The sequence below is a fragment of the Sorex fumeus genome, unplaced genomic scaffold (genome assembly GCF_029834395.1).
Source record: "Sorex fumeus unplaced genomic scaffold, SorFum_2.1 ptg000013l, whole genome shotgun sequence".
NCBI classification, from domain to species: domain Eukaryota; kingdom Metazoa; phylum Chordata; class Mammalia; order Eulipotyphla; family Soricidae; genus Sorex; species Sorex fumeus.
Window position 1 is genome coordinate 31811327 of NW_026606070.1, and position 23135 is coordinate 31834461.

General features: G+C 46.6%; 1 protein-coding gene across 6 annotated transcripts in view; it reads right to left on the reverse strand.

Moving 5' to 3' along the window:
- The window catches only part of DCUN1D4 (defective in cullin neddylation 1 domain containing 4), a 79039-nt gene extending 76551 nt beyond the window's left edge, over positions 1 to 2488 (reverse strand). For 3 of the 6 annotated variants that reach the window (XM_056111259.1, XM_056111258.1, XM_056111257.1), the window contains exon 1: positions 2363 to 2488. In XM_056111259.1, the coding sequence (XP_055967234.1) occupies positions 2363 to 2387 (25 nt within the window). In that variant the 5' untranslated portion in view covers positions 2388 to 2488. Of the gene's footprint in view, positions 1 to 1259; positions 1369 to 1930; positions 1976 to 2362 lie in introns of those variants that run through there. The other 3 variants (XM_056111262.1, XM_056111260.1, XM_056111261.1) reach the window with 3 other exon arrangements.
- Positions 2489 to 23135: the final 20647 nt, after the last annotated feature.

Consider the following 23135-nt stretch of genomic DNA (forward strand, 5'->3'; position numbering starts at 1 on the left):
TATTAGAGAAGCAGAATTATAGTCATAGCTAAAATTTTTTTTGAAAAAGAAAAGCTCTTCGATCCTCCACTGAGGTTACTTTCACCTGCTTATCTAAGCAGGTAAGTCTCCACTTCATACCACACTTCTTCAAACACTGAAGGCATCATATACTATTACTTTTGCTCCTCTTCACATCCACTTTTGGGGCTGTTCTAAAGGAATGTGACGGACAACTAAGTTCCACCCTCATGGCTCCACCTCCATCACTCAATTCATTTCAAAACTATCGTTCCCCCCCCACAAAAAGTCCATTTAATCGAGGGCAATCCAAGCAGCCCAAAAGAGAAACACCTAATTTACATTATCTTCACCAGGCTGCCAGCTTTGCCCTCCCAGATGTAAGATCGAACCTTGTAGCCCAGTATTCCTACAAATACCCGCGGCCACAATACACCCCTTTTTTTTTTTTGCACGCTTTGTTTCCAGTGGTGCTGCCCCGAGTTTTCCCACCACCTGTGTGTGTGCTAAATGGTGCAAAACTTATAGACGGATTTTACCCTAAGAAAAAGGCCACCCCAAGTGCAGGGAGAAATTAATTAAGTCGGGAACCGGGTGCAGCAACAAACTGCTCTTGGCTTGGCCCTCGCCCTCCCGCCGACGCCGGGAGAAGGAAGGTCTTAGCGAACCAACCACTCGAGTCTCCGGAGAGCCCGGGCGCCCGGGGAGAGCGCGCAGCTCCCGCCCGCGGGGAATCCTGCACGCGTTTGCAGAGAGAGGCTCCCAGGCGCGCGCGGCATTCTGGGTCCGGTTTCCACAGTTACCCACGTGCACCCAACCCAACCGCGGCCCGGCGCGGCCGGGACTACAAGTCCCACAATTCCGCGCGGCCGCCTTTCCCCTGCACACCCAGAGACCGGAGCCAGACCCTAAAGAAAACCCCTCAAGCGCTCTCCCGGCACGCCTGCGAGAGGTCGCGCTTTCTAGACCCCCGCGGGGCCTCCTGCCCAGACCTCCCCGCAGGGAAGTGGGTCCCAGGGCGCCGACCTCGGCACCCGACCACCAGAAATTAGACAACTGCGTCACATCGCAGACTGCCAAACCCATGCACTGCCAGGGACCCCGATACCTCCCCGACCCCAACCGTCCTCCTCCTCCCCAACCTGGCCTGAGGGCCTGACCCCGCGTGCTCCCGAAGCGGAAAGTCCCGCAGCCCCACGCTCCTGCCCCGCCGCCGGGTCCCCTCCCGCAGCCCAGCCGGAGCCAGCGCCGACGCTGACCTCGCTTGCTTCCCGCTGCTCCGGGGGGACAACTGCGGCCAGCGCCGAGCTCGGGGCACCTCCCCGCCTCCTTCGCTTCGGCCCCGCCCCCTTCTCTTCCCAGCACCCGAAACTCTCCCCTCCAGGGACACCCCCGCCCCCCGCCTCGGTGGGGAGGGAACACCTCCCCTCCCCCTGCAACACAGTCTGCCACCCCACCCCCCGTCCCCCAGCCCCCACGAGCACCGAATCTGGACAAGACAATCTTCCTCCAGCCGAGGCCCCTCCCAACCTCCTTTTCCTCCCAACTAGTGCACCTCCCCCTCCCCCTGCCCCCATCCGGCCTCCCCAAACCCTTCCAGCCCTCCTCCTCTCCCCGCGCTCCCGATCACCCCAAGCCCCCCCACACCTGTTCATCCTATCACCCCTCTCCCCACCCCGCTATCCCACCACCGGGCCCTCTGCCCTTCTCGCCCCGTCGGATTCCCCAACTCTTCCATCGCACCCCGATTCCTCCACCCTCTCCCTCTCCCGTTACATCAGCGCTCCGCTCCCTGCCCGCCCTGCAGGCAGCCCCGCACGCACGGCTGCAGCCCCCAGCTTCCCCACCCCATTGTTCCCCCCGCACCCCCACCCCGCCATCCAGTCCTCCTTTCCCATTGTCCCCGCCCCCGTGCTCCCCGAGCACTCACCCGCCTTTCTCAGCCCCTCGGAAATCCTCAGCCCTGCGCCCGCCCGCTCTCTCGGGCTCCCTGCCCCCCCGCCGGTGCCACCCCCCGGCCCAGCCCGCCAGCGCCGGCGGCCGCCTCCACCTCCATTCACCCCGGACACTCAGGTCCCGGCCCCACATCGCACGTCCCGCCCCCCACCCCTGAAACGGAGCCAGTCCCCACCCCCCTCACCTCCGCCCTCCCCGGCAGGCCGGCCCCTTCCCCCCACACCCGCCCCCGCCCCGAGCCGCGGCCGCCCGCAGCGCCACCACCCGCTCCGGCCCGGGAGGGGAAGGGGTGGCTCCAGGGCAGGGGCTCCCGGGCGCGTTTCAGGACAGGAGGCGTGGGGCGGGGACTGCGGGAGCCGAGTGGAGAGTGCTAGCCGCCGGCCGGCCCGCTCGCCCCGTTACTCACTGACAGCGGCAGCATCCGAGTGCATTTTCGGGCAGCTCACACCCTGCTCCGCCGCCCAGGCTCCCGCGCTAGCCCTGCGGTCCCCCCACCGGCTCGCCGCACCTCGGCTCCGAGCAGAGGACCCGCCGCCAGGCACTCCCGGCCCCGCCCACCTCTCCTCCCCCCATTGGCGGAGCCTCGGCCGAGAGGCCGCCCCCCGACTGCTCGCATTGGTCAGAGCGCGCCGAGAGCGCCGTTCTGGAGCGGGCACGGAGGCCCCGCCTCCGGAGGTCCCTGGCGATTGGTCCCCGCGGCTCCTCCCCCGCGAGGTTCCCCCTCCCCCCCGGCGGAGGCCCACGCTCGGGGAGAGCCGGTTGGACCAGGCTGCCGTCACTCATCCCCGGGGGGGGTCCGAAAGCGCGTGTAGGGGCGAGGCCGAAGACTGGGTCCACCCTGACCCTGAAGCCCCGCCCCCTGGCGGGCGCGATTGGTGGAAGTGTAGACCAACCGAGAAAGATGGGTCGGCCTCTGAAACAAAGCACGCGAAGTGTTCCCCGAAGAACAGAGCCCGGGCAGCTGTCGGGGCAGCGGCCGCTCTCCCGCCGGCAACCACGCGTCCGAGTCCCGGGCTGGCCTCGCGCTCCCCGGAGCGGCTTCCCGGAGCGGTGCCGATCCTGGACCGGGACTCCCGCTGCTGCTGAAATCGGGATCAAGAATTGCCGCATCTCCGTTCCCTGCACACGCTCGGGTGAGGAACAGATTCCCTTCGCTCCTACAACGATCCGTCCTCCTCTTCCCCGTATTTTTTTCTCCCTGCACTTTTCCGGAGTCGATACACTTCTAACCCGCTTCGTCACAAATGGGCTGTGCTGAGGGCTTGGAACGCTGCAAGGATTGTGGGTCGCACACCTCGGGCGGCGCTGCAGGAAAATCCAGAGCCATGCACAGAGCTCGGGGCTCCCGTCCGGCACGTCCACCAGCCCAGCAGGGGCAGTTCACCGGCCCTCGAAAGAAAAACGTGCATATGCAGCATATGCATATGCTGTGGACGCAGTTTTCTAAACGAAACCGACTGGCCATCGGCCGGAGGAAAGCATTTCAGTGATTCCTCCCGATCCCTGAGTTTGTCAAGAGTCGGTGATTCACACCATAGTCTCAGGTTCTGCCGATTCTCAAAGATTTTTTTTGAAAACAGCTAATCAGGCACTTACCCTGTGTTGTCGAGGGATATTACTTGGAGATGTCAGGGGACACTCAGCCTACTCCGACCCCGCACCAGCGTACCTACACAAGTATAATCTTGTAAACCCAAAGGCCAGCAGCCGGGCTCCACCCACCCGGCCCCAGAATGGATGACACCGCAGCCTGGTAACCCAACATCAGTCGCTAGGATTTCAGATTTCTAAATAAAAAGGCCTTTTTGAGTTCTGGGAGTCGGAACTTGAGGTTTCAAATCTGCACCTAAAGGGTTGCCACATCAACATGATATTGAACAGAACGGATCAAAACAATTCCGAGGTCAAGCCACTCTCTTTGTCTTACCTGACTCCCTCCCTCTTGGTCCCTCATGTCTCGTTAATCACTTACACCCGTGTAATCTTTCTATCTATTGTATTTCCATCAAACATTTATGAATCACTTCAATCTAGGATCTGAGTTGTACTTGAATTTATCCTCTTCTGGTTCCTCGAGACAGGAATCGATTGTATATGGGTGACCTTTGATCTGACAGCCGTGAGCTTGCCACCAGGAGAGGGTAGATACCTCTGAGATAACTCATTGCTGGTTGGGCAAGTGGAATTACAAGAATGCCTGTCCTTACTCTGAGCAGCTTCTCCTGCAAAGTTTGTCACTTTTGTTTTCAAACTACTCTACATCTAGGACATAATCAATTACAAAGGGCTTATACAAGCATATGTTATTTTTATGATTTCTACTGCTAAGCATGGTACTTTCAAAAGTTGAGTTTTTATTTTACACAATGGGCTTGCTTTTTGACACCTCTAAACACTAGCTTGTTTGAGCCAGACATTTTCTCTGTCAATTTATTGGCATCAAACTTCATAATCATCTGTACATTAAATGAAGAAACTGGCCCAGTACTCCAGAATCACATGGTGTCCATAAATAGCTGAAGAATGCACTTTTTTTTCTTACTCTACATCATTTCTCGGTGGCTAAGTATGATTATTTTCACATTTCAGAAACAATAATTGACAGATCTTAGTAGAAGTCAACTCCAGTTTGAGTATTGAGAAGCAAAACACTTTCTTGCTCAACCAAGACTTAATGCCCCATAGCGCTTTGCGAATAATAAAACAAGTATAGCTAAATGACTAGCACCTAGTACAGTGCTTACAATTATAATTTGTGCTTATAATGCACAAATTTAACTGTTCCTTACAGCGAATGAATATTGACATACTATAACATTTTAAGTCTGGAATAAAATATTGAGGCTTAGCAGACCCAGTACTTCCTCATTTTAAGAATATGAGTTGAAAACAAGAAGTGTTGGCAGGGTTGTGATGAAAAAGGAACCCTCATCCATTGTTGGTAGGAATGTTATCTGGTTCAGGCTCTCAGCAAAGGAATATGGAGATCTCACCAAAAAAGGAGGACTAGAACTCCCATATGACCCAGCAGTACCACTTCTTGGTATCTATCACCAAAACACAAAATCATTGATTCAAAAGGATATATGCACACTTACGTTCATTGCAGCACTTAAGACACTACCAAGATACAAAATCAACCCAAATGCCCAACTGTGGGTGAATTTCAAACAACAATGGACTACTAGGCAGGTGTAAGAAAGAACAAAATCATGCAATATGCTATAACCAGTGGATCCAGAGGATATTATGGTAAAGAAAGTCATTAAGAAGGAAAGGGATACATACAGAATGATCTCACTCATATGTGGGGCTTAAAGATGCACACAGGTAACAATAAAGTCCAAAGGCAACAGGGTTGAAAGGAAGGAACATTGGGAATCTTGGGGGAGGGAGAAGGGTACACTGGGAACGGGTGTTGTGTTGGAATTATGTATACAGGAAACCCTCATTGACAATATTATAAATCATAGTTCCTGAATTAATAAAATAATAATTTTTAAAAATAATTATAAAGGTAAAGGCCCTCCCGTTGATCGTCGATTTGCTCGAGCGGGCCCAGTAACGTCTCCATTGGAGACTTTGTTGTTACTGTGTCTGGCATATCGAATACTCTCGGTAGCTTGCCGGGCTAATTATAAAGAGCTCATTAAATCTTAATAAAAGCTCTGTAGTAAACATGTACAAATTACATCATTGCCAAAAATTTCAACCCAATTTATGTCCAATCTTTCATAATTACACTCAGGATGGATAAAATAAATACAAGTATATTGGTCTAGTTAAAGGGGAGGGAGGAGAATGAGACATGAGATCCAAAGAAAAATATCTAACCCAATTCACTCAGCATAACAAAGCAATAAATTTTCCCAACTTCTAGACCAATTCTTTCCCCCAATACCAGACTCCAATATCAAAGTTTCACATTTCAAAGATGGATAAACTATTTTCGCCTCCCTTCCCACTAGAAACAGATCAAGCTAATATAAAGTTTTATACTTCATAGAGCTGGAATATTGCCTTTTTAAAGGATTTCGTCAGGAACTTGAAAACTATAGTATATATTTCCTTTTTTTCCTCACTGGTACCATTCCCAAATAACTTGATCCCTATGGGGATATTTACTGAGATAATGATGTTAGACTTCTGTGCATTTATATTCAAATCCTTAGAGAAAAAATTAATAATTGTCTTGGGACATGATCGGTAAAGATATTTGGGGATGTATTCTGTGCCATTTTGCTTCACCTGGTTACTACTGTAGGGTAACATGTGGACAAGTTACCTTATGTCAGCTGATAGACAAGAGAGTGAGGGAGAGAGAGAGAGGGAGAGGGACAGAGAGAGAACAAGAGAGAACTGGGGGTAAGGAGCTTACCTTTCATGCAGCAGACACAGGTTCAAGCCAGGAGTAAGCTCTGATCACTGCAGTATATGCCCCCAAACAAAAAGCAGCTGATAATCTAATTGGAACTTTTGTATTAGTTGTATATTAATTTAATCATATATTTATATTGAACTGCTCTCAACTAGATTAGAAATAGATAGAACAATCTTAAAGTGAGAGAAGGAACCACTGAACTGTTTCAGAGATATTTCAGTATCTCTGAAATTTTAAAACTTTACCTCTGATTCCACTGATGGAATCAGTTAGCATGTTTTTCCTGGATGTGTTATAGTTAGGGTACAAGAGGGAGAATGGCAGGTTCTCAAGACTGAAAGGCAGTCAGGTCTATTCAGACAGATAAATGTACCCCTGGGAATATTTGTATGGGATGAGAAAGAATACACAGCAGGAAGGAAGAAATTCATCAAATTGCAGTGCAAATATGGAGCACTTTACCAGTTGTAAAACATCAAGCTAAAAGGGTTCCCAGAATATGGAAACAAAAATAATAAATACATGTCTTAATAGAGATGAAGAATCTTTATTTATTCAAACTCAAAACCAACTGACCCAAATGATGGCCATTTTAGTATTTTCAAGCATATAAAAAGGCACTGCTCTTATAGTGATTTACTTACAAATTATTACAAAAAGAGGTTACTAATATTATCCCCAATTTACAGGTAAGTTAACTGAAAATTTTCAGTAGTCTGCTCCAGAGCGTATTAGTAACCTTTGCCCCTAATTAAACAAACTCCCTGTGTGGTGATACTTCATGCTGAGTTTCAATTCCTTCTCTTTTTTAATCAGGATAATATGACCTAGAATACCTGAGAGGTTTATTTAGAAGACAGTGGCATGAATGTGTGCCTTTTAAAACACTCGAGGCAGGACCTTGTTTGACAGCTGAAATCTAACCATTCTGGCTATCTTCATAATAGATATGTACTATGAAGAATATGAGTCAGATTATTTCCCCACTGCTACATTCTTGCTAGCTATTTCATCCTGTTGACCTTATTTGAACGCAACTCTCTTCTTGGAATATTATTCATGAGATTATTCATTCAGATTATCTAATGAGGCTCTGCTGAATATAGTAAATCCTCGATTTTTATATATCAGTGGGAAGAGGCAACTTTTTGATCATGAAGGCCTCTGTTATGGGAGAATGGTGAGTTTAGTCTTTTAATTACATAAGAATGACCCCTTTTTATATATATGACAGATGTGTAAACAGCTGCTTGGATGTTATTAAGGTAAAGAAAATGTTGGTGTCACTTTTCAATACCAGCACATACTGTCAGATCCCAATTGTCAGGTTAATGGAAAAAGCACTTTTTTTTCATTGTCACCAAAACAACGTTTGCTCAAAACTGGCAGTGACTGAGACGCTGAAAAGTGTTGTTTGCCATCCCTCTTGCTTTTCTGTGCCTTTCTTTTATCAGCTTCCCTTTCCCATAAGGATAGAACACTGACCTCTATAATCACTGAAGATTACTTCATAGAATTCATATGCTCTTACTCTATGAGCTGAGATGCACTTTCAAAGGACTTTGTTTAGCCATGAGCCTGCACCAAGGCCATAATGTCTCCACCAAAATAAAGACCCTTGCCAAAACTTTCTGGAACAACTCTACACAGGGCATTTAGTCTTAGGAGCACATTTACCATTTTTTCTGAACCAAACATGGGTTTTCTGGAACCAGATAACCCAAATTAAAATCCCCTTGGCCCTACCACTTAAGACAAACAATGTTTCTGTCTTGGTTCCCTCATCTGCAAAATGGTGAGAATAATGGGCCTCGACTCATCGTTGTGCTCTAAGGATGAAATGAATGCAAGTACACAAAAGCCCCTAGCTCAAAAATTGTTAGCCGAAGCACTCATCACATTCACTACCCCTCACCTCCAGCTCATCATCCCAGATGTCTCATTTCCCCTAAGCTAGTCCCTGTGATTCGCCAGTCACTGTGTTTTATAACTTGACTTCCTTCCTCCCTTCCAGAGTTTACTGTGAACACTGAGTTAGCACACAAAGAATCCTTCGCCTGGAACTGCCACCAGTGTAAAATTAGCCTGTGCAAAAAGAAAGAGAAATGAGTACGCAGTGTCTGTGCTGCGTTCTTCAACTTTGTCGTTGGAAAAGCTAGTTTAGTGAAACGTCATACTGGGCATTCCAATGATACAGGACATGCCTGTGAATATTGAAAGATGGCATCCTAACAAGTAAACAGATTGTAATCAACCAGAGAGAATTCGCCATGAATAGAGACACACATTGTGTTCCCATAATGAGTGATTTCCCTTCCTTGTACTTGGAAGTCATATTACCCCTTCCTACTTGAGCCATAATTTTTGGTATAAGAAATCTCTGCCAGAGGCAAAGATTTATGTATTACCCCTGGGCCACCCTGGACTCAGGTCTTTAAACAGACATTAAATTTATGTGGGCCTTACTTCCTCCATTTCTAAAAATGGGGATCATCCCTTCAAGGGCTAAATAAGATGAAATCTGTAAAAATATTTATAAAAGTAGTGGAGGGAAGCAGAAATGAGTGTGTGAGTACCAATTATAGGAAGCTTGCATTATTTCCTTGTAAACCTAAAGCAATTTTGCTAGGTGTAGTTGGCTACGTTTTATGCTTGGAACCATTTCAAGTGAAAATGAGCCTGTATTTTTAAATTTTCTAGAAAATCCTGGGTTCTTTTTTTTCCCCCCTCATGGAGCAGCCATCTTAGGGATGTCTCCCAGGAGCTAAGAATTTTCAAAGTACAGATTTAACATTAATGTTTAAATTTCATTTAGAAATAATTTTTATCTCCTTTTAGATGTTAGAATTTCATCTATTTTTATAACTATTTCTAACTTCTGCTATTTCTTTACACGTGACTATTAGGGTAGTATTAATAAGCTCTTTGGCTGATCTTTTTCTCTAGCACAACTATAGGCTTCTTAACCCAACACTTATTTTTGACCCAGAACTTTTTATTTACAGAAATCACACCTATTTAGGGGCTTAACATATTTGTATTAAGATATTCATTTATTGCCATATGTTCTTCTCCGACTTGGGCATTTTCACCTTAATTGCATCAAGCTAATCAAGTTCTAATGATGTTGCCATCAATTCCATCTCCAAAAGGTATAATTTTCCAATTGAATCTAAGCAACTGCATGACCTCTATAGTGACTTTCATAAATACAGCCTTGATCAGTTACTCCAGCTAGCAGACAGAAAGAATAACCATTTCAGTTAGACAATGGCTCCTGTGTGTCGTGGGGCTCCTCATCTCTCCTTGCCTTTTCTAGCCTTTTCCCATGAATACAATGTCTTTTTAGCATCCCTCTCAGGGCCGCACTGGAGGCCTCATCCATCTCCAGACGTCAGGAAGCCGAGCATCTCATTATGGCAAAGCGAAGCATTCTGGGAGAGCGCATAGAGCCTGCAGACAGCAGGAGCGAATGGGGGAGGGAAGTCGCCAGGAGCTGTGGACACTCCGTGCTCACTTCCTTGGTCGAGAGCAGCGATTCTCAAGTGCAGGCGCCCAGGATGCTCCAAGGAGCCACAGGTGAAAATTGCATAAATGGGGGCTCATGTCAGAAGACTAGAGGGGCCAACTGGTAAGACGCGGGGTGGGGGTGGGGTGGGGGGCCACCGCAGAAGGGAAACAAGGTTTGAAGGGGGCCACAGTCAGAAAAACGTTTGAGGGATACTGGTGGAGATCACATGATAGGAGTGACTTCCTGATTTAGGAAGGAAGAGCAGGTAGGATGTCACAAAGCAATGGCAAAGCAGATTCCAGCCTCTCCATCCTGGCTTCACCTGCCTCAGCACTCACACCTGAACCTCCCTTTGCAGCTACCACTGGAGACAGACGGTGGAAGAAAAAAGAACCTGAGCACTTGGGGGTGGGGGTGGGGTGGGGAGAGAAATCTATGGTTCAAAAATAGGAATTTGGACACTCACATGCATGAATACAGGTGTGTATACATCCCGTATACACATACACAAACCACTTTCTGAGCTGAAAAATACTTGAATGTTTGCATTAAAGTAAATGCCTTGGGCTGGAACAATAGGACAGTGGGTTGGGCGTTTGCCTTGCACGCAGCTGACCGGGGTTTGATTTCCAGCATCCCATATGGTCCCCCGAGCACCGCCAGGAGTAATTCCTGAGTGCAAAGCCAGGAATAACCCCTGTGCATCGCCGGGTGTGACCCAAAAAGCAAAAAATAAATGCCTTAAACATTTGAAAGCCAACCTGTTGGCTCAAGTTGTCAAAGGTCAGAAGCCCCTTCGTGCCACCCTGTGATCTCTAAATTATGAATCCTTAATTAGACATATGAGTTGGCGGGGTTTTTTGTTTGGCTGGGATTTTTTGAGGATGGGGCACATTTAGGGCTCTGCCAGGGACCACCCCAGGTAGACTTGGGTGGACCATATTAATCGAACCTGGTTGGACCATGTTGATCGAACCTGGGTTGGTCACTTACAAAGCAAGCGCCCTAACTGCCGCATTAGCCTTCCAGCCCCACAACTTCCTTTTTAAAATCCAGGCTTTTAGGGACTAGTCAATGGCCATAGGGAATTTTGTTAGTGAAGATTAGTTCCACTCTGTAAGCTTCAGTCCCTGTGAGCCCGCAACCAGTAATGGGGATTCTGTCAGGGAGCAGGTGGGCGAGGTGGTTTCAGGGAAGGAATGGTGAAAGAAGGCTTGGTTCTGGATATATATATTTGGGGTTTGGGCTACACCTAATGGGGCTCAGGCTCTGCTTACAGTTAACCCTGGCAATGCTCAGGTAATCACATGATGCTAGGATCAAATGCAACCCTGGCTTCCTGCACAGAAGCATGCACTCCAGCCCATTTGAACTATCTCTCAAGACTAATTTGTTTGGGGGCCACACCCAGCAGTGCTCAGGGCTTCCTCCTGGCTCTCTGCTTGGGGATGACTCCTAAGTGGTGCTCCGGAGACCATAGGTGGTGCCCTACCCACTTTACTATCTCTCCACCCCACCCCTAACATTTATTTATTTATTTATTTTTACCAGATCTGTGGCTTCCATTAACAATGTTTCCTTTTCCTGATGGGCAAGCACTGACTTTGTTCCACTTTGTGAATGCTTTTGAATTTAGATGATTGTATAACTCAAAACGGTTTTTTTGTTTTTGTCTTTTGATTTGAGGAGCCCTGACCAAGGGGTGCCAGGCATCAGACCTGACCTCCTGCATGCAAAACATAAACCTTTGCTCCAGCCCACTGAGCTACATCTCCCCGACAGGGAGTCTTTCTAAGGCAGAAAGAGGACCACAGAGCCAGAAAAAAAGCAGAGCTCTCTAGAGCCTTTACCTCTTTGCAGATTTTGTTCATTCCAGTTCCAAACTGGGTTGCAGTGAAAACAGCACTTTTTCTGCAGCCTCTCATCCTGTGCATGGCCTCCCTCTGCTTTCTGTCATGTTGTCAGCATCTCACCCCAGACCCTGATCAGCAACTCTGGCTCTGGGCATCTCAGCTGCAACCCCTTCGGTTTGATCTGTCTTTCCTCAAAGGCCCCAGCTTGAGCCCCTCCACCTGCTTCCCTTTTAGTCTCCATCCCTCCGGCTCACTGTCACTTTTCTTGGCTTCAAAGCTCCAGTACCACAACTTCTATACAACGTCTCCATCCATCCAAGTGTCATGGGAAATGTTTGGGAAAACATTTTCAACTCAACAGCAATAGGCTGGGTACACAAACATTGGTACACACCGAAGTCACTTTCCCTAAGCCCCAGGTCTATTAACTCAGTTTATCTCCCACAACCCCAGGAGGTCAAAACATTGGGGAAACCCACTTTACAGATGAGGAGAATAAAGCACGGTTAGGTACCTGGCAGAAGCAGGCAAACAGGCAGACCAGCTGGTCTGGTCACAGACGTGTTTTCCCCGAGGGGCCAGATTGCTTCATTGGACAGCCATTGACAAGGAACTCTCTGCCCACCCACAGCAGCCACTCCATGTCCTTTCATGGGTGCTATCCCAGTTTTCTAGCACCTGGGGACAGTCCTAGCACAGTCCTGTGGGGGCAGGGTAGATGCCCTGAGTTCCCTCTGCTTCTGATTTGTAGAGTTATGTACCAATTCCAGGACAGGGAACCGCATTCTCTTAAGGATCCAGCCACAGAACTTCATATTGCAGGATGTAAGAGTGAGGGTGCCATGTTGGAGGGTGCTGTGACTGTCAAAATAACTTTGTTTTGGGGGCCAAACCTAGGCGGTACTTGGATGTCGTCTATCCAGCAGCACTCAATGAACCATGCAGTGCAGAGAATAAAGCCTTAAGCCAAGCCTTTACTCCAGCTCTGGGCGCCACCTACCTGGCCCTGCATATCTTTGAAGGGGTGCCTTTGCACATAGGGGTTAGAATGACCCCCACTGCCCCTTCCAACCACTACTTCCCTCTCTCTCTTCCTCTCCCAGGCACTCAGGGCTCCTCGGGGGGAGAGCTGGTACAAAATCATAATGGGCAACATACCCTACCACCAGCCCAACATTGGCAAATGCTCCCAATCAGACATTGTTGCTCCCTGTTCAAAGCAAGAATGAAGTTGGCTCCATTCAGACGTCAGGGAGCTTGGAAAGGTACTGAAGAGGTGGAAGGGACAACTGTGTGTGCCAGGGCCTGTGTCACTTGATGAAATGGACACAATTCCTCCTTCCCTATCTTCCTGAGTCATTCTCCTGAAACCCCAAGAAACTCCCTCCCCGCCACCCCTCAGCATACAGAGCACAGACATCAGTCCCCCAAGCCTATTTCCCTAATTCACTCATACACCCCAGAGAAGCCTGTACCCAAGATCCCGTTCAGCGATCACAGCTTACCTGTCCAGTATCTCATTCCCTCAGATCCTTGTGGATGACCGGCTTGTTGTTCTTTGAGAAGCTAAATTGAGGGGAAGGAAATACAGATGCATTAATACAGGATCTCTAACAAAGAAAGATATTTATTTTTATTTATTTACACATATATGCGATAGCACAGCGGTAGGGCGTTTGCCTTGCACGCAGCCAACATGGCCGACCCAAGTTCGATTCCTCCGCCCCTCTCGGAGAGCCCGGCAAGCTGCCGAGGGTATCTCGCCCGCACGGCAGAGCCTGGCAAGCTCCCCGTGACGTATTCAATATGCCAAACACAGTAACAACAAAGTCTCCAATGGAGACGTTACTGGGCCCGCTCGAGCAAATCGATGAACAACGGGAGGGCCTTTACCTTTTACCTTTACACATATATTGTTTTGGGGGCCACCCCCAGCTGTATTCAGGGCTTACTCCTAGTTCTGTGCTCAGGGATCACTCCTGGTGGGCCCTGGAGGCTGAAGCTGGGTCTGGGTAAGGCAAGCTCCCTGACCCTCTTTACTATCTCTCCAGGCCACCCAAATGTATTTACATTTAAAAAGAAAGAGCCACCACCTTGAGGGGGATATGGCAGGAATGTGGTACAGCCTTGCATATGGACCCGGGTTCAATGCCCAGAGCTACCAAAAGAGACTCTAACAAATGACTCCACCCCAGGACCCAGCGACCTTCTTGCAGGCATGTTCCCACCCTTTAAAAGTCCCTCCTCCTTCCTCTCCCCGGGTATCACCCCGCAGCCTTTCCTGAAAGCTCCCCTGCATGAAGCCTTGCTAGACTGACGCTGCCCTCGGTCATGTCTCTTGCCACTTACCACCCTCAGCACTAGAACAGAATTTGGTGGAAGAAAACAGAATCAGGAACAGAGAAGAACAGAACGTCAGGCTGGGTGAACTCTGAGGTGAGCTCAGCACATTCCGTGCCGAACAGAGCGAGAAAGCAGAGACTCCCCCAACCCCCCCTCGCAGGGAATAGCCCGAAGCCAGGCCCAGGCTACAGGTGATCCTCTGAACTCACTTTCTGTGCATCCTGCCGGGGGAAGCTACCTACAGTCCAAATACAGCTTTTTTATAGGGCGGCCGGGTGAGGTCCCGCCCACCCCTTAAGCATCTCGGCGGGCCAATCAGCGTCTTACCCCTATTCACACGGCGTTAAGGAGAAACACCTACTATCTGTAGACTCCTAAACTGTCTGCGACCATGGCCCCACTTCTTAAATAAATAAATCAGGCAGTCCGAGAAAAATTAAATACTCATTTGTTTGTGCCTTTACTTAAAACGAAACAACCCGTTTTGGTTTTGTTTTATTTATTTACTTATTTTCAATCAAGGGCCTTCAATGTGTTTGATGGTTGGACTTTGGGAATGAGTACACACTGAGCAAAAATAGCCACTTAATACCTGCATTGCAAACCCCAGCACCCTAAAGGAGAGAGAGAGAGTAAAAGGGATTGTGCCTGCCACAGAGGTGGGGCGTGGGGAGCTTGTGGGGGAGGGATACTGGGAACATTGGTTGTGGAGAATGGGCACTGGTGGAGAGATGACTGAAACGTAAGCAAGAAAGTTTGTAAGTCTCTAACTGTACTTTACGGTGATTCAATTAAAAAAATTAAAAAATGAAAAACAAAAACAAAAAAAAAGCCCAGTTTCATGAAGTTGCTATTCTCCTGTGGCTTAGGAGCATCTGGGAAGATATTCTATACAAGCACAGTCAAGCTACTGTTTTGCTGAGAGGAGCAAAGGTAGACAGTCTTCTGAGAACATAGGATGGGGGATAGCAGGTTGGGATCTGGCTTAACTGCAATGTACAGTTGCACAGTTTGTGCACTGCACAAAGGAACACACCTCAGGGGGAAATTGAACAGAAATCCCACTTATCTGGCTAGGCCATTAGGCCTGGTGTGAAAATATCTTTGTCAGAAAGGGGGACCCAGTTCTTTGCCTACCCATAAGAATCATCTCCCCGGATGGGAGAAGCATGCTGAAAGTAGACTATAGACCAAACATGATTGCCACTCAATGCCTCTTTTGCAAACCACAACACCCAAAAGGAGAGAGAACAAAAGGGAATGCCCTGCCACAGAGGCAGAGTGGGGTGGGGGGATGGTGGGTGGAAGGGATACTGGGACCCGTGGTGGTGGAAAATGGGCACTGGTGGAGGGATGGGTACTTGATCACTGTATAATTGAAACCCAAGCACAAAAATTTGTAAGTCTACAACTGTACCTCATGGTGTTTCACTAATAAAAATTAAATATAAAATAAAATAAAATAAAAACACCTGTCTCCTTGGAATTAAGTTACCTGGTGTATGTAAAGTTTCTAACACAAGGCTGCCACAAAGTAAGCAGACAATAGCAGTTACCATAACTACTGTGATCATCATGAGATTTGGGCTTAATAAATCCTTTAAAAAACTAAAAAAAGAATGTCCCTTTAACACTTATCTCCTATTTACACAAAATCTTTCCTTTTCTTTGTTCCCCGATGATTTTTGCTTCAATAAAGTTTTGTTAGAGAAAAATGTATTAAACATCACCTGGAAATGACACCAATAATTCCATAGAGAACTAGTTGGTTTCCAACTTAAAGGAGTAAATTAAAAATTCCTTGAGAGGCATCATTCTCCTAGCTCTATGGAGAGCAGTTGTTGGTCCAGCTGACAGCAGAGATGCTCACAGTTTTCCCACAAAGTACTTCGTAGTGTGGGAGCCACAGACCTGACAAACCCCTTCTTTATATCCTTTGGGTAATACTAATTAATTTCCCTATAAGTTTATAAGTTATTCACACTGTTCATAAAAAATTAACACAGGATTACAAAGCAGATCGAAAGGTTCTGGCCACCAACTGAGAAGTTTATAAAAGTTCATAGAAGTAGCTTTTTGCAGTTGGGATGCAGAAGGAACCACTAAGTAAATGATGGTTGGAGGGATTGCCAGGATGGGAGATGTGTGCTGAGAGTAGACTAAGGACCAAACATGATCGCCTCTTTAGTACCTGTATTGCAAATCATAATACCCAAAATTAGAGAGAGAGTAAGAAGAATGGTACCTGCCACAGAGGCAGGGAGTGGGATGGGGTGTGGATGGCAGGTGGGACACTGGGAACATTGGAGGTGGGAAATGTGCACGGGTGGAGGGATGGGTGCTCGAGCATTGTGTGACTGAAACATAATCATGCAAGATTGTAACTGTATTTCACAGTGATTCAATAAAACTTATTTAAAAATAAAAAAGAAGCCCTGTTATAGAGGATATAAGCCCTGTTATAGAGGATATACAGGTTGGTGGAGAGGAAAGAGCTAGCAGGTTCCGTCACAGATCACGGGAAAACCTACTGATAGAGCACTCAAGATCACTAATGAATGATTCTTACACAGGAGTGGAGTCAGGGTCGCTCCTTTGTTAACATGTGCTCTCTCGTATTTTAGTGTCTTGAGAGTGATTGGTATGCTCAGAGAACAGAGCTGAATGCACAGTCTTATCAGTGTGAATCACTGCAGATAATAGTGGGGACACATTAGAGTTCTTTTCAACATTTGTGATTTTGTCACATCTGAATATATTAATGAAATACATTTATCTTCATGACAATCATCTCGCCTCTTATCAAGGGAAATGGGGTAAGAAATCCGACACCAAATGAGCTCTCAAGTGCTTATTAGCTCTCACACATCTGTGATGACTCAGGGCCTATTCTCAGCAGGAACCACTTGTGGTAGAATCACCTGGAAGCTTGTTAACCAAACAAAAGTCTAGGCCCACTTGGGATCAATAGGATGAAAGGGAGGAGGTGTGTTCTTTATGCCAAGTGTATGTGTTCTTGAGGTGCTCTCATCCTAGGAAAAACACAGGAACAACTGAGTAGGACAGACGAGCTATCTTGGCCATGAAACAATCGACTTGGGAAGGAAGTTCATCAACTCAGGCTGAAGATCAGCTTCAGAGAAAGGGAATTCGGGAGCTGGCGGGGGATTGGGGGTCAGGGGGGGTGTCTGGTTTTATGCCCAGTAGTACTAGAGCAACATCCAGCTTATATACATTGTGGTACTTGTTTATTTCCCCCCAAAAAAACTCATACATATTCATGATAGAGACTTGTGTACACGAATTGAGGAACATACACTGAACATAGATCACAGGTACAGAGAACAGCGGAAAAACATCACGGAAGATGTGTTTTAGTGTGGGAATGAAGAACAAAGAGATTAAAAGTTGAAATGAATTCTACTTCACAGCCTTTAGTGGCCAGTACTGTCCAGCCAGGGGCCAGGAGTCCTTATCAGGGAAAAAATATCATCAAGTTTCCAGCTTGGCCCAGGTCAGAACCAATAGGATGCCAATGAGGCCGCTTCTCCCAGAGAGGTTGTCATAATCTGCGAAGTACAGGTTTTATTTCAGCTTTTCCTAACACCAAAGAGTCTTTCTAAATTTTTAAAGGGGAAGGAAAATGGGAAAAGTTACGAAAAGCTTTGATAGTGCTAAATAAAGGTTAGAAGAGTCTTCCCACATCTCCTGAAGGACAGCTTTGGCCAGTTCATCTCCATGAACTCTCTCAGCCCCATCTAGCCCCTTGCTTGACCAGGATAATCTTAATGGACTTGACCACCCATTCCCCACAACAGAGTGGTGTTGAAGCACTATGGCCTGTGATTTTAGCAGAAAATCACGTGCAACTCTTAGAAAGGGTAAATGTGCTTAATAACCTCTTCAACTGCCATCTCCACCTGTCTTTATTGTTAAAGCCTCACCAAGTAAATAATACATAAGGTTAAGTTTGTAAACTATAAGACTTGTGTTTGGCTTTCAGACATATAACATACTGGTATATTTAGGGATGATTGATCCTCCCCAGCAAGCAGAAAATTTCACATCACTGATGCAGTGGGGTCCACAACTCCAAGAGCTAAGAGGAATTGAGCTTTTATTTCATGCGCCAGGCTCACTGCATGCTTCCAGTATTCACAGGCTGTTGGTCCTGAGTGACGGTGATGTCTCACTTGATTCTCATTTTCCAGAGTGATTCAATTTGTTTAGGGCCAAAAGCAAGAGTACAGGGAAGCACTTGCTTTGCATGTGACAACCTGGGTTCAATCCCTGGAACCACATATGGTCCCCTGAGCCCTGTCAGGAGTGACCCCTGAACATAGAGAAAGGAGTGAAAGAATGTGATGAAGAAGATGAAGGAGAAGGTGAAGGCAATAAAGAAGGAGAAGGAAGAGGCAGTGGAGGAAGAGAGGAAGAAAAAGATGGAGAAGGAGGAGGAGAAGGAAAAGGATGAATAGAAGGAGGAGAAGGAGGGGGGAAGGGAAGGTGAGATGAAGGAGAAAATGAAACTTGCTTCACTGATACAGAAAGATTTGCAGCTGATTATCATTTTCACATTTTAAAATCATTTTTTATTATAGTCACATTACATGATAACATTCCCATCAGTAATAACTTGAGGGCAACTTCCAAATGCATAAATTTGTTTATAAATCTGTGCCTTAGGAACCGGTTTGCTTTCAAATGTTGGGGGTATCCAAGTCACTTGGAGAGATTGTTCAAGCCCCTAGAGCCATGTTTCTGCACAATACTAATAAGACTGACTCCTTTGTGGGCAATATTAACCATCCCACAATACTGCAACTTCCCAGGGACTAATTGTAGCCTACTACCTAGGCAGCCATGAGTAAGGAACATGCTTACTTGCTGTACTACCGCTCCAGCCACTTGGAGGGTGCATTCTGTCTATCCTTCTTAAAAAAGGTAGATTTCCATAAGGCACTGAATAATTTTTTTCCTGAAAAGTGGAAAGCAAAACATGTCTGGAAACCTTTGCAGAATGTCAAAGATTCAGCAAGTTCAGACAGAGAACTCGAGGATTTGCTTTTTTAACAGTCTCTCAGGTGACATTGATGCCTCTCTGAATGCCTTTTATCTCAGTATGGTTAGAAACAAGAACACCCCAAACTAGACGTTTTGTTTTATTTTTTGAGCCACACCCAGAGATGCTCAGAGGATACTCCTGGCTCTGCACTCAGGAATCACCCCTGGCAGGCTCAGGGGACCATATGGGGTGCCAAGGATCAAACCCACGCCAGGGTAAGCTCCCTACCTGCTGTACTATACTCTGCCCCTAAACTGGACATTTTAGAAGTGAAAATTAGGCTGGAAAGATAACTCAGCAGTCAAGGGCACATGCCTGGCCTGCACAGGGCCCTGAGTTCTCTTCCCAGCCCCTCATGGCACCAGAGCACCACCAGAGGCCAACCCCACCCTCTGCCTCTGCACCAGTGGGCCCGATTACCACCAGTTCATGTGATCATGCATAGAACCGTCTAGCCAGGTTGGAGTCTCCCCAGATCCCCCCAAGCACTTCTTGAAAAAAAAATTAGAATAAAATGGAGCAAACCATTAAAATAGTATGAAATCAAAGCATGATTGCTTTTTTCTCCAGCAGTTGACTGTGATACACATCCTATTTGGATTCCTCTGCACTAGCCCAAGCCCACTGGCCTTCCTTGCCAAAGAAGCAAGCCAAGCAGCACATCAGAAATCAAAAACAATTCCCAAACCTCAGTCATTGCACATCAAGAAAATAATAAAGGACTCCATCAGGTGGGCACGGCTCACCATCACATTATTGTCCCCCCCGTAGTGCTCGAGCACTCTGCCTTTCATTTTCAGCTAAATATGCTCCTCTCATCTTTCGTCAGCCCTAATTTTTTCTCCCCTTTGTGATAACAGTTACCATCCCTTTTAGGTAATGCAATCCAGCACTCCTGTTGTTCCTTTTATGGAAATTCAAGCTTTTGCTAGTGCATGAGGTACTTGATACCCACAAAGCTAAAATGCTCCCAATGACCAAGCCTTTGATTGTGCTTTAATTTTGCTGTTGCTTTGAAGTCCTGGCTCTGCATTAGTAACTGTGTGGCTCAACCTGGCTACCTTCAGAAGCACCCAGGAGGGAAGTTTCCCCCTGCTCACATAGGATGTAGATTTCCAAGGTGCTTCTATAAATTTTTCCAGTACTGTTGCTATTGAGTGAAAAATGAGGTTAGATTTCAATGCAGTAAATAAAACAAACGGCAGTATTGCACTTTGAAAGAAGAGAGAAAGGCATTTGCCAAAATTTAAAATGTAAATTTAATTCAAAGGGATACCAGGAGAAAGAGTAGACAGGCCAGAGAGATAGTACAGGGGTAAGGTTCTTGCCTTGCGCTCAGTTGACCTGGTTTGACCCCACATATGGTTCCCCAAGCACCACCAGGAGTGATTCCTGAGCACAGCTGGATTTGGCTCAAAAACAAGCCAAAAAAGTAGAATGTAGAAACAATATGCTATTGTAGTGATAGAATCATAATATACAAACATGAATGTGATATTATATAACTCAGCTATAGGCTCCACTATAATGTGAAGGAAAGGAAAGGGTGAGAATAGCTCGCATTTCTGTGGAAGAGAGACTTTCTTCTTTGAACTGTTGAGATAAAGGAAAATGGATGCAGAGCTTATTAGTGAGATAGGGTGCCTTCTGCCAGCCATAGTCCCATTATTTTCTGTCATGAATTAAAGAGAGCAAATGCATCCTGGGAGAGGGTTTTCTAAAAGCCATTTGTACCTTACAGGATACCAGTTGGGAATCAGGCTCTTAACTTATTTTTTTCTTTTTGGGTCCCACCCGACGATGCACAGGGTTTACTTCTGGCTCATACACTCAGGAATCACTCCTGGCGGTGTCCGGGGGACCATATGGGATGCTGGGAATCGAACTCGGGTCAGTCACGTGCAAGGCAAACGCCCTACCCACCTTGCCATCGCTCCAACCCCAGGAATCAGGCTCTTGCTTTTGTGGGATCATGTCTCAAGTCACAGTCAGAATCCACAGGGTGGACTGAAACTGGTCAATGAAGCATCTTCTCTTATTTCTTTGCCCTTCTGCTATTATGTCTTCACTAGTCACCCACCTCTACTCACCCCAAACAAATGGTTCTTCTCTGGATTAAGCCCCTTGCTTGCTCAGAGCTCAGCACGCACTCAGCAACATACACACGTACGTATCGTGTACACATTGGGTGTGACAGGGACCCAGTTCTTGTGGAAAGTTTTCTGTTCTTTCCCTCTGGCCCCGTCTTCATCCCTGTCTCAGGAAGGGAGATAGGTGGAGAGAGATGCCCTGGGGAACCTGCACCATCAGAAGCACAAATTCCTAAGGGCCCTTTGTGGGTTACCCCTCACATGCCCTGCTTGGGCCCAATAACTCAACAGGAGGGGAGCAAAAGAACAACAGTATTAGCAAATGATGAACTTCAGAAAGCATTGATTTGAGTCCAATAAGGTCTCCAGCAATACTTACACACAGATGTATGTACATATGCACTTGTGTATATATACACACAGATGTATATAATATACATATACATACATGCATGCACATCTATATGCACACATGAATACACATATATGTATACATGTAAACCCGTATCTCCCATGCTGGGGTGGTGTTCCACCTCCACCACCTACAAGATACACCATTCTGGGAAAGTCAATTCATTTGCCTGAGTATCTGGAAAACTCAAATATGGCCTGAAGAAATCAAGTTGTGACTGAGTAAAGAGGGCCCTACTCTGTGTGATTCCTCTCTAATAGAGAAGTGAATACTGGCTCCTTGTCCTGGATTTGGCAACTACTTGGGTGTCTAGGATATAATAGAAGTGTCATTGTTCCGATTTCTCAGCATAGACTTGACCCTGCTGGAAGCTCCATGTTCCGCATCCTGTAATACTTAGTCTGGGATCCCTGCGCAACATAAAAAGTTCAATTACAGGGTCTTTCCTGAGCAATAACTCAAGGGGTAGAGTACATGCTTTGCATGTGGTGGCCCCAGGTTGGACTCGTAGCATGGCATGGTCCTTTGAGCGTCATCGCATGTGACCTTCTCTTCTACACCTCCCTCCCACCCCATCAAATTCCAACTACCTAATATAAAGAAAACAGCTAAAGGCTTCAGCCAACCTACTCTTCCAGGCATCTGCAAGGCATAGTCACTCAAAGTCCAGCCTAATCACCACAACAGGCCAGCAAGTGACCCTGATTGATGCCATATGGAAGAGAAAGATCACGTACCCTAATTCTTTTTTTTTTTTTTTTTTTTTTTTGCTTTTTGGATCACACCAAGCGAGGCACAGGGGTTACTCCTGGCTCTGCACTCCGGAGTTACTCCTGGCGGTGCTCAGGGGACCATATGGGATGCTGGGGATCAAACCTTTGCGTGCAAGGCAAATGCCCTACCCGCTGTGCTATCTCTCCAGCTCCCACATAGCCAAATTCTGCCCAAACTTCTAGCTTACAATCATGAGATCGGAATTATATTATATTATATTCAATAACAGAGCAGTGACTAAAGAGATGTGTGAAAATGAAAAACAAATTCCAGGTAAAAAAAGACACATGGATCCAAACCAATATGTTTTGTCAATATCTTATAAGGGAACAATATAGTCTTAATACAAAACTGAAAAATATTCATAGGACTGGAGGACAATTTTTGCAGGTGGGAAGCCCAGTTGAATTCGTGACACTGCTTAATCTTTTGAGTACCAAGCTAAGAGTAGCCTTTGAGGACTGCTGGATATGGTCCTTACAGCTCGGGGAAAAAAAGGCATTTTCAAACATTAATTTAGTTAATTTATGTGATATATTCCATAACTGTTTAAGGATGGGAAGTTAATCACCATTAACTGCACGGTGGGTTCAAGCCGGGGTATCATCTTGTGTTTGAGTCGTGTTCAAGGCAGACTGACATATTTCAACTCAGAACACTGAACATTTTTGTTTGTTTTTGTATTTGTTTTGGGGGCCACACCTGGCAGTGTTTGGGGACTACTGCAGCTCTGTGCTCAGGGATAAATTT